This window comes from Capricornis sumatraensis, chromosome 5, assembly GCF_032405125.1.
Source record: "Capricornis sumatraensis isolate serow.1 chromosome 5, serow.2, whole genome shotgun sequence".
In the NCBI taxonomy this organism is placed as follows: domain Eukaryota; kingdom Metazoa; phylum Chordata; class Mammalia; order Artiodactyla; family Bovidae; genus Capricornis; species Capricornis sumatraensis.
Window position 1 is genome coordinate 49,425,926 of NC_091073.1, and position 12,017 is coordinate 49,437,942.

Consider the following 12,017-nt stretch of genomic DNA (forward strand, 5'->3'; position numbering starts at 1 on the left):
GCCCACTATTTGCTACAACTGATGTCCCTACACTAACACTTCACAATCACCTAAAGGCCACAGTGTTCACTCCTGGTGGTGGATATTCTGTGGGTTTGGATGAATGCATGACAACACATATCCACATAATATACAGAGTATTTTCACTGCCCCAAATCCTCTGCATTCTACCTATTCATCTCTCCTCAATCCCTCAACCCCTGGCAACCAAGAACTTTTCACTGACTTTTCCATAATTCTGCCTTTCAATGCCACATTTTCCATACTAGGATTACATTAACAGTCATGAAATGAATTGTTCCTAAAACAGTTTATGTTCAGCATAAGAATTTTCAATTCCTTAAGCATTTGAAAAAATATCCACTTAAGAATACTATAAGAATACTTTTCCTTCTTATAAATCCATTTTAAGATATTATCTTCTTTTGTCTTTCCATCTTCCTCAATGATATTCTTTTAAATATGTGAATTGAATGTTTTATTTTTTCTCTCCTTTAGAAAAGTTAACAGGTATTCTCTGGTGGTCCAGCAGTTAAGATTCCACGCTTCTACTGCGAGGGACCTGAGTTCGATTCCTGATCAGAGGACTAAGATGCCACATGCCTTGCAGTGCAGAAAAAAAAAAACCGGGGGCGGGGCGGGGAGGAGAAGGTAACATGACAGCTTTGCAGGCAATGAACTTCCTGATGGTAGGGCTCTAGCTGCCAGCCGTCTGTTCTGATAGTCAGTGATCTTGCTCTCACATCTATTAATACAATTTTTATTTCTGTCTAGGTCCAAGTGTATGTATATACAAATACTCAAGTCAATTTTATTTTTGGTTTGTTGAATCAGATCTACTTTATTACATAGAATAAAGTGTTCATATTTTAAGTACTCCATTCAAAAGATTGTGAAATTGTATACAGTTGCTTAACAACCACTCAAAGGAAAATACTGATTGTTTTCATCACTCAAGAGTTCCCCTGTACCCTCTTTTCCAGTCAAGTCCCACCCCCCACCAACTGGGGCTACTCTTGGGATTTCTCTCATGAGAGATTATGTTTGTAGGCTCTTGAAGTTCATCTAAATCGAATCATACAGTATGTCTTTGTATCTGACATAATGTTTTAAGATTCACCCCCCTTATGTATATCAGCAATTTTTAAAAAACTGCTAAACACTATTTTATGAATATAAGCAGTTTGTTTATCCATCATCCTGTTGGTGAACATTTGGGTGGCTTCCAGTTTTTGGACACTGTGAATGAGGCTGTTATGAATATTTCTGTACAATATTTCTTTTTATGGCATATTTAGTGATTTTTGTATATACTGCAAGGGTTCAGAAACTTTGATAAATACACTTTTGTTTTTTTGAGCTACAGTCAAAAAAACAAACAAACAAACAATTGTATTATCAGTTTGTCCACTAACACTTAAGAGGAGACATTTTCACCTTCTAGCTGGTTTAAGAAGAAAAGGAATTTACTGAAGGTTATTAGGCACCTCACAGGAACTAAGAGTCTGACTATTAGGCCTGGAAGCTAATAACAGAAACAACAATCACATCATACAGGATAGTTCAGAGGTGTGATGACCCCACCATTGTTAGGCACTGCAAGAAGGAAGCACTGGCTTTTCCCACGGCCAGTGGTTGGGGAAAACCATAGCTTCTCTAGTCACCGCTCGGGGCTCTTCTACCCTCGTTGGCAAAATGGATGCTGTGCAGATCGGCCTAACTCACACTGTTCTCCTTTGAAATTCAAGTGTGTGCTGAGGAGTAAACCCTAATGGCAACCTACTCCAGTATTCTTGCCTGGAAAATTCCATGGAGAGGAGGCTGGCAGGCTACAGTCCAAGGAGTCACAGAGTTGGACACAACTAACCACACACATGCACGCACACATGCCTACAAATATTCTCAATCTCAAGTCACAGCTCTTTATAAATCAGGTAAGTTTTCTTGTTTATTTGCAATTACTGCCTCTGTTACATTTATTCTGACCCACTCTTTAGGGAAATTTGACATCTTTTTATTCTTCCCTTCTGAATCTTGGGACATTCCTCTAGGCTCTCTGCTTTACTGTTTTCTAACTGTAGTCAGCCTTTGTAATTCTAAACCTTGCTCTCCTGTTTTGAGTTTCCAGGCAATTCTATTTTTTTTTCTCTTGAGTCTCTCTCTGCAATGCCTATGCCGCCCCTGCCTTACCCCAATGCAACATCTACGTATCACACTGACAAGGTGGACTGTCTTCTTTTGAACCTTATGATAAAGTCTGAGATAGGCGATGCCTGTTTTTTGTTAATAGTCTCCTCTTAAGCTACACTGTTTTTCTCCCTCACTGACTCTTCCACCTGGTCACCTCTAGTCATTTATGTACAGTATACTCTGCCCAGAGGTGGGGCTGAAGGAGGCAAAAGATGTCCTCCAATATTAAAAATGAGATAACGGAGGCCAAAGAACATCTTTCAGTTTGAAAGAGAGACCAGGGTAATTTCTGAGCAACTGTTGTGCATGTTTATTGTAATTTCGGACTTCTCTCTCCTCCCTTCCTCACTAAAGACAGTTTCTGGGGTTTTGAAGGTACATTACTAAATGGGCTTTTATTGTACACTCATATTGCTATTATCAGAAAAAGCATCTATGATTTTTTATATAGAAGTACAGCTGATTTACAATATTGTGTTAGTTTCAGTTTATAGCAGTGATTCAGATATATATATATTTTTCCGATTCTTTTCCATTATAGATTATTACAAAAAGTCTCTATTATTTCTAATTTTAAGAGGCATTCTATGAAACAGTTTTCAGCTTAAAATATGAGAATTACTTTTCAAATATTTATTTATTTATATTTATTTGGTTGCAACGGGCCTTAGCTGTGGCCTATCGGATCTTCAGTTGTACATATCAGATCCAGCTCCCTGACCAGGGATTGAATCTGGGTCTCCTTCACTGGAGCACAGAGTTCTAGCCACTGGACCACCCAGGAAGTCCTCCATAAGAAGTATTTTAAGCTAAAATTATTAAATTTAGAAAATTCAAATCAAAGACTTTATTTCCAAGCAGAGACTATCAAACCTACATGCATCATTTGGCAGTGTGGCAATTTTTCTTCAAGAAAAAAATGGAAATACTTTTAGTATGCAAGTACTTTCTCTTAGTCCATCATTCAACTTTCCTAGCAATTTATTCTTTTCAGATAATGCAGAAAAGGAAAAAAAAAAGATGACTTACTTTATCCACTCATGAATGAATCCCTAATTTTCATCATAGCCATACAAAAAATGAAAACTTTCAACAAACTATTATGTACAAAATATGCTGTAAGGATATACTATACAATGCAGGGAATATAATCAATATTTCACAGTAACTATAAATGGAGTATAACTTTTAAAAATTGTGAATCACTATACTGGACACCTGTAATTTATATAATATTATACACTAACTACACTTTAATTTAAAAAATTAAAATGTGAAAAAAGCCTACAACCTCCTTTATGTGTTGGTAACAGGATTCAAGAACTAGAAGGGTCTCAAATGTAATCAGACTCATATTATTAGGTTTGTCTATGCTAATAATTACAAACTTGCAAACAATTAACTTTGCATTTTTACTTTTGAACTAGATTCCAGGGAGCAGTAAGTAGCAGTCATCTATTTTACAGTGACAGAGGAAAGAGAGTGTCAGTCTTCTGAATAAATACTGAGAATATTCAACAAGGAGGCAGAGAGTTAGTTGTAAATCCACATGATGTTAATAATCTGTACATTGGGGGTACAAAACTTTTGGCAACAGAATATTCAAAAATTAATTTCTATTATCCCAATAAAATGAATGGACTTAACAGAAGCAAATGGATGTTTCTTTTATAATCATTACATATGTTTCTATCTTTAGAGAAACAATTCCCTCATCTTAAAACATAAAACTACTTTCATAGTTCTAAACCACTTTCAGTTCTTTCACAAATTTGTATGTGCCAACACATTTATAGTATTTGTATGCTATTCTCTCAGAGTAAGACTTTGCAGATACTTTTCCAGAGCAAATAAAATTTCCTAGCATTTATGTATATTGCAATGACAATTCATATGCATTAACATATGCTTATTCTAAAATCATGGCAGGCTTTAAAGAAATCCAATAATAGGTCTTAAATAATCTCATAAATTCAACTAACAAAATGAAGAAGATACTTCCTGTGACTTTCCTAAATACAAACAATAATGGGAAAATTTTGAGTTTATTTATCACAGTTGTGTGTGCTTTGTGCTCAGTCACATCTGACTCTTTGTGCACCCCCTGGACTGTAGTCCACAAAGTGTCTCTGTCCGTGGAATTTTCCAGGCAATAAAACGAGTGGGTTGCCATTCCCTGCTTCAGGGGATCTTCCCGACCCAGGGACTGAACCCGAGTCTCCTGCATTCGCAGATGGATTCTTTACTACTGCATCACCTGGGAAGCCCCATTTACCGTACTTAGGCTCAACCGGTATTTTTCAACATGAGGTAGGTCTCATTCAGTCATCTTTCTCCAAGTAGAATACTTTCTCTTCTTGACTGACCCTGATTCCCTGCTCCTTTTTCATATGGCCACAATTTTACCTCCTCTGATCTCAATATCCATTCTCTACAGTAGAAGGCAGAAGAACACTGTTCTAAGATAAAAGAGAAAACTGATCACCTTCACCTCTTTCATGAAGCTTTACTAATCAGGTGACAAAACAGTGTGTAAGAAATTATGTCCACAAGACATCAGAGGACAGAACAGTTTAGAACACTAAGTGGACAGTGACCCTTAAGCCAATGAAGACTAGTTTGCCAACGATTTCTGCCCCTGCACCTGCACCCCACCAACTTTTAACCATGTCAATAAAAAGAACAATGAAGCATCAGATACCTCTTTCTCGGACAGAAGAGATAAGATGGTATCAACAGAGATGTGACCTAAGATCACAAAAGAGCACCGACAAACTGAAGCTATCAAGGCATCTTCCACTAAGCACAACTGGCCAAACTTCCAAAGGGAGGCGAAATACTATTTTTTAAAAAAGTGTGCCATTAGAAGAATGTTGTTTATTCTGTCACAAATACACTCACCTGGTTTCTTGACCCTAATGAGAATATCCATTCAGGAGACTTATTGTTTATTTTTGATTTTGAAGGTAAGGAGACTGTGGTTATACATTGGTATACTACATAACTTACATTAAATCCAGAGTTATGCCTAGAAACTGTAATCATGCAATACTTTTTCAAGAGGATAACATTTGCTATGGCAGATATTTGATTATTCCAAAATAACCAAGTACTTACGAGCTGCTTTAATCTGTCTCTGTGTAGCTTTGTATCTTATGTGGCCAAGTCCAAGTACTGCATAATGATCTTGGTTCTGATAAAGACACAAAAGGGAGTCAAATGTGAAATGAAGCCATATATCCTATCCCTTGTGTTGCTATCCTAATACAATGTTTCCTAAATTAGACTCTCATAATAGAAGTCTAGTGAAATATTCCACATGAGTCCTGAGGTCATAGAAGTTTAGAAAACGTGGACCACTGTATATATAGCCTTCTTGATAATTTGTATACACAGAAAGCAAACAAAGGCTCTGAGAAGCCCTGCAGTTAAAAAAAAAAACAACAAAAAACCCAAAACAAAAACAAGCAGACAGAAACTTAGAAAGTCTAGTATTTTTTGAAATTACTTGACCAAATAACTTTTTCTATTAATACAAATTAATATCCTATGGCTATCCTTAAATCAAGGTATAGCCAGAAAGATTTCAGAACTGAGGGGGGCATTACAGAAGCCCCAGTAGGTTGGGCCAGTGGCAATGACAGGATAGGAACCATGTGAAGCCAAGAAGCTTGGATGAACATTTTGACAAACTGAGGTTTCTTTGGATAGCAAGCACCTGCTTTCATTTTTCCTTGCAAATTTAGAGGCTGAGGCAGCACTTGAGCGAAGGCTCCTAACAGAACTCAAAGGGTGTATGCAGTATCAGAGATTGAGTGGGAACAAAGGGGAGTTGAAGGTATAAAACATGGGAGAAAAAAAATCGAATAGGATCAACTGGTGTTCCTTTAAATTCAGGACTGCAAACTCCCAATGGATGGGTTCCTTTATTATGCCTGGCACTCACACTTCATTCCACTCTCTCCAACTATTATTACATATCTTGGTCCTCTAGTCTTTCCTTAAGCTTCATAGACCCTGCTCCACCCTCTCATCAATGGCCTTGTTTCCTGCTTAAGGAAAACTATGTAAATTACCACACTCAAATTCCTGCATCTTTTTGCCACTGTCCTGCATCCATATATCTTTTCCCTTTCCCTCACCACTGAGAAAGCCTGTCTTACTAAGACAAATTACTCCATTCCTCTTCTTGGTTCTAAACACCATCTTCTCTACGTCTGTCAAATGCTACCATCTTTCAGCCGTCTTCTAAATTTCAACTGAATTATTTTCATCAGTAGAAGATGCTCTGTTATCGCTCCTCATTGAGACCTTGCTTCCATTTCTTAGCTTCCCATCAAAATTACTTCTTGAAAAAGCTGTCCTCCTTTAGCTTTACATCCTCTAGAATTTACTTTTCAAATCACTCCAATCTAGTTCTACTCTGTCCATTCTCAGCCCTGGGGTTATGAAGCTGCTCTCTTCAGAATCAATTTCCAACTGCCAAATACAAGATCACCCAACTGCCTTTATTTGACTTCAACTTTCACTGGCAGCACAGGTGACTCTTTTCTTGAAACATTATCTTGCTTTAGTTTCTGTGAATCCACTGTTTTTCTCCCATCTTTCAGTAGCTTTTCCAGTTATTCTGACTGGCTTCTCAATGCCCTACAAAGCTCAGTCCTGGGGTTTCTTTCTGTCTCTCTCTATACCTTGATCCAAGCTGATCTGATCCGATGCCAGGGTTGGAAGATAGTAATTGCCCTGTAAACGCTCATAACTCCCTAGTTCACTCTACCACATATGTCTGAGTTCCAGATGCAGAGCAACACAACACCATGCCCCCCACAAACTTCCTTTTCCTGCAGTGCTGTGCTGGTGACCAACACCACAGTCTAACAGGTGACTCAAGCTGGGGTGATCAGGGGTCTTCCAAATACGTCCCCTTCTCCTGGGCAGCACGACCAAGGTCTCCAAGACTCGTCAAGTCTACCTCCCCCCAAAGCAAATCTTTCTCCTCTGTCTCAAAACTTGGCTACAAATTTAGTTCAAGCACCAAGCATTCACTTGTACACTAGCCCTATAACAGCAAACTGTTCCAGTCCCCTCTCATCCTGCCCTCCCTTTTCAAGCAAATTTCTGTACTACCAGAAATTACTTTTCTGAAATTAGCTCAGAAACTTCTGATGATGTCTTACTTGTCCTGAAAACAAATTTAAATTCCTTCCTTGGTATGGCATACAAAGGACACTCCAGAGTTCATTCAGATTCTGCTTTCAGCCTGATTTCTCACCACCACCCTTTCATGTGCTACTCTACCCTTCACCAAGTCCTGAAGAGGCAGCACACATTCTTTTACTCCTTCGTGTCTTTGCATATCTATTCCTTCTGCCCAGAACACCTTTTCTCCCTCTTGCTTCAAAGATTGTCACTTAACCTTTCAAGACCACTCAGACATTACCTTTTCCGTGAAACCTTTCTGGATTTCTCCAGTAGAGACAGCATCCTATGGCTAGTGCTGTCCCACTCAGGACTTGACCATAAACAGGTGCTAAATTATGATTATTTTGTTGAATCATTTAAAACCATGGTTTAATAATGGAAAACTGCATCTGACTGAACAAGATTCAGATATTAAATACCTTCCAGTCTTTGGGATCAAGTGTTTTCAGCATGGGAAACTCTTCTAACTGCAATTCTTCATCTTCTGATTCCTCTGATAACTCTTTCTTATCCTCCAGTTCCTGAAAAGAGGCAGAAGCATTTCTGTTTCTCCTCTTAACAAAAGCTTCAAACCATCTTCCCACAGGTTCAACTTGACAGAGTGTTGAGGCTGTGAGTGAAAGTGTTAAGAGAGGCTTCAGTGTATTGCACAGAATAAATCTGTTCCAAGGCAATAAATATCAAACCACTGACAGCGTAAGTATATAATTTTAAAACCATCAACTGAGAAACTAACTGCAGTAATCCAGTTAACATGAGGATAAGCAATAAATAATCATTTCCTAGTATTTACCGAGTTAATCAACATCTTCCAATTATCCGATAAAACAAGACGATCAGCAATATCAATAAATTGATACTTTTCTGAGAAAATGAGAGGAAGATGAGGGACAGGGAGAGATGTTTCTAACTGCCTTCTTTTTAGACTAGTAATTGTAATAAAGCAACAAATAATTATAAACTCATAAAGAGCCTCATCAAAAAAATCTTCTAAAAACTCAAAATATTTCAATTATTAAAACCTGAATTTAGATAGCTTTCAAACATTTTAAGAATTCACTAGCAATGATTTTTTCTGAAGGACAATTTTCAAGCAGCTAACAGGAATTTACTAATGAAACTGTGCTTTAGTGGAACAGCTCTGAAATCAAAAGCTCTGAATTTCAGCGTGGGTCTGATTATTAGTAGCTATCTGAAATGAGTCAGAGATGCCTTCAACTGTAAAATGGGAATACTTATCTGCTTCCTTGTAAAACTGGATGACAAACTATGAAAGCACTTTGAAAATCAAAGGAAAAAAGCAAGAAAAGTGAAGTCACTCAGTCATGTCCGACTCTTTGCCACCCCATGGACTGTGGCCTACCAGACTCCTCTGTCCATGGAATTTTCCAGGCAAGAATAGTGGAGTGGGTTGCCATTTCCTTCTGCAGGGGATTTTTCAGACCCAGGGATTGAACTCAGGTCTCCTGCATTGCAGGCAGACCCTTTACCATCTGAGTTACCAGGGAAGCCCCAAACTGTTAAGTAAAAGTAAGTCTTTATCATTATTCCTGGGAAGTGCGGTAAGTCACTATACCTTTGTACATTAACAAAGAAAGGTAATTTGGGTCAGGAAAAAAGTCAGCATCTTGATTTTAATTTTATATTTCAAACAAAAGCAAAAAGCTGTATTATCTAATAATAACTCAGATTTAAGTCTTTCTTTGTACTGAATAGCCACAATTTTGTAAAACTAGTTCCACTTTTGTTTTACTTGAGTAGGAAAATTGAGGTTTCTTCTACCATTCACAGAAGATTCCAAACCACTATGTTCAAGAAGTACGACCTGTGTGTGTAGTGCAGGTGTGGCTTTCAAACCTTTCTATTTTCGAGATTACAGAGAAACCTCTGTAAGCAGGAACACAACATGTGCCGCGAAGTATGTCTGAAATCACATACAACAAGCGTCTGTATAAGTAGTTCTGATAATCAATGAAATCACTGAAACTAGAGACTCTTTAAATTTACAATACTATGACTATCCTGGGCTATAAATCTAAGAAGCTGCAGCAGCAGGGGAACTTTCTTTCCCTTAAAAAAACCCCCAAAACTGAAGAGAGTTGATTTACATAGGACGTTTCACTTAATGACTGCCTTTAAAAGTCTGTCTACATGTATCTTACCACCACCACACAGTGGTCTTTTCTTATCGAATATAAGGAGCACTGTTTGGGTTGGGATACCTAAAAAACAAAGCCGGAGCAGACGTACAGAGGGAGAGAGGTGTTTAAGTGAGCGCCGGCAGCAAAGCTTTGTAGGGGCTCAGGCACGTGGGGAGCTCGCTGCAGGCAGTTTCTTGCCTTAGGCAAGGAGATGCTTTTAAGAACCTTTTTAGGGTACTGAAGGGTTCGGTTCCGAACTGCTCCGCCTGATCCATGAGTCAGCAGCAGCGACACGAGGAAGAAATTGCGGGGGCAGAAGGAAGACGCCCCCCTCCCTCCTTCCTTCCAGTCCGGGGAAGGACTTCTGTGTAACAGGGAGCAAAAAGACACTCGTGACGTCGCAGCCCCGCACTCGATAAGCTAGCTGCCACGGGCAAGGAGAGCGAGGTTACGGGGTCACCAAGGTGGAGGACCGAAGAGAGCGGCGGCTGAGGCTAGACGGAGCCGGGGCTGAGTGGGCACGTACCAGAGGTCAGAGCGTGGGTGATGGCGGTGCCCTGGCCGTCTGCAGCGCTTGGCAGGAGCAGCATGACGACGCCGGAGCCAGCCCCGCGGGCGCAGCGGCTCGCGTCCCAGGAGGAGGGCGCTTAGAGTCCCTCCAGCTCTACCTCTCTGTCCGAGCCTCGCGCCTTGGCTCGACGAGGTCCAGGAACCGGCGCATGGAGACTGCTAATAACTACTTCCGGGATGAATCCTTCGTGGTGCGTAGGCCAATCCCACCCCCATTCCCCTCCGCCAACGTGTGCGGCTGCCTTGGTCCTCTACTGACTAACATCCGGGTGGGGACCAAGATTCACGCATGAAAGGTTCCTAGAATTATCTGTTTCCTGGTTTAAAAAAAAAGATTAATTTCCGCTTCCAGTGCAATACATAGAACATGATTTTCTAAAGCAGCTCTTACTATATTCTTTTCCTTTTTAAGTTACTACTACTTTATTAGTCTGAATGTAACCGTTCATTTTTGTAGTAGCTCTACTTGTATAAAAAGTGAAAAGAGGTGTACAAATTAGTATTGAGAATAACTGTTACAGCCTATACGTTTACAGAGAATTCTGTACATACAACTCTAATGCAATTATGTTTACCTAAATAATAATAGAAAGTGAAAGTTGTTTAGTCATGTCTGACTCTTTGCAACCCCATCAACTATACAGTCCATGGAATTCTCCAGGCCAGAATACTGGAGTGGGTAGCCTTTTCCTTCTCCAGAAATAATAGAAGCTAATGTTTGTTGTGCTGTTACTAGTTTACCCGTGGTATCTCATTTAACACTCCTATCATTTGCAGAAGAAACCCCTCTCAGTGTTAGATCCTAATCCAAGGCCAACAATCATTTTACACTGCTCTAGGAGCATTAAGTTTTCTTTCAGGATATTCCCAATTACAGGACTCTGGGACTAAATTGTTCATAAAGACATTTATACTTCAGCTGTATGATTCCTTCTAGGACTGAAGGAAAAAGCCAGAATTAGCAAAAGGAAAATGGGTGAAAATTCACAGACCCTCCCACCCCCCAACTCCCACTCCCATTAGCCCTGCCAGAGTATCTGGATTAGATTGTGCAAAAGAAAAGACTTGATGTACCCACTCTTCCTGCAAAGAGAACCAGAAATAAGCAAATTATAATCTAGGAATTAATTTTCATTGTTAAAATACATTGACTTTTACCTGTGTATGTCACATGACAAAACTGGTATTTCAAAACTAAGCTAATCAATTTCCCACTAAAACTCTTATTGACCTCTTTCTTTATTAATTTTCAGTTCAGTTCAGTTCAGTTGCTCAGTCATGTCTGACACTTTGCAACCCCATGGACTGCACAGGCCTTCCTGTCCATCACCAACTCTTGGAGCTTACTCAAACTCATGTCCATTGAGTCGGTGATGCCATCCAACCATCTCATCCTCTATCGTCCCCTTCTCCTCCCTTCTTCAATCTTTCCCAGCATCAGGGTCTTTTCAAATGAGTCAGTTCTTCGCATCAGGTGGCCAAAGTATTGGAGTTTCAGCTTCAGCATCAGTCCTTCCAATGAATATTCAGGATTGATTTCTTTTAGGATGGACTGACTAGATCTCCTTACACTCCAAGGGACTCTTAAGAATCTTCTCCAGCATCACAGTTCAAAAGCATCAATTCTTCAGCGCTCAGCTTTCTTTATATTCCAATTCTCACATCCAAACATGAGCACTGGAAAAAACATAGCCTTGACTAGACAGACCTTTGTTGGCAAAGTAATGTCTCTGCTTTTGAATATGCTGTCCCAGGTTGGTCATAATTTTTCTTCCAAGGAGCAAGTGTCTTTTAATTTCATGGCTGCAGCCACCATCTGCAGTGATTTTGGAGCCCCCTAAAATAAAGTCTGACACTGTTTCCCCATCTATTTCCCATGAAGTGATGGGACCAGATGCCATGATCTTAGTTTTT

The 12,017-nt window shown here is 39.5% G+C and overlaps 1 protein-coding gene across 3 annotated transcripts in view; it reads right to left on the reverse strand.

The window, feature by feature from the left end:
* DNAJC2 (DnaJ heat shock protein family (Hsp40) member C2) overlaps nt 1-10,235 on the reverse strand; it is a 30,691-nt gene extending 20,456 nt beyond the window's left edge. For 2 of the 3 annotated variants that reach the window (XM_068973339.1, XM_068973338.1), the window contains exons 1-3: nt 10,060-10,235; nt 7,812-8,002; nt 5,308-5,383 (exon numbers count right to left, since the gene is read on the reverse strand). In XM_068973339.1, coding sequence (XP_068829440.1) covers nt 5,308-5,383; nt 7,812-8,002; nt 10,060-10,123 — 331 coding nt within the window. In that variant the 5' untranslated portion in view covers nt 10,124-10,235. The remainder of the gene's footprint in view (nt 1-5,307; nt 5,384-7,811; nt 8,003-10,059) is intronic. The other variant, XM_068973340.1, reaches the window with a different exon arrangement.
* Nucleotides 10,236-12,017: the final 1,782 nt, after the last annotated feature.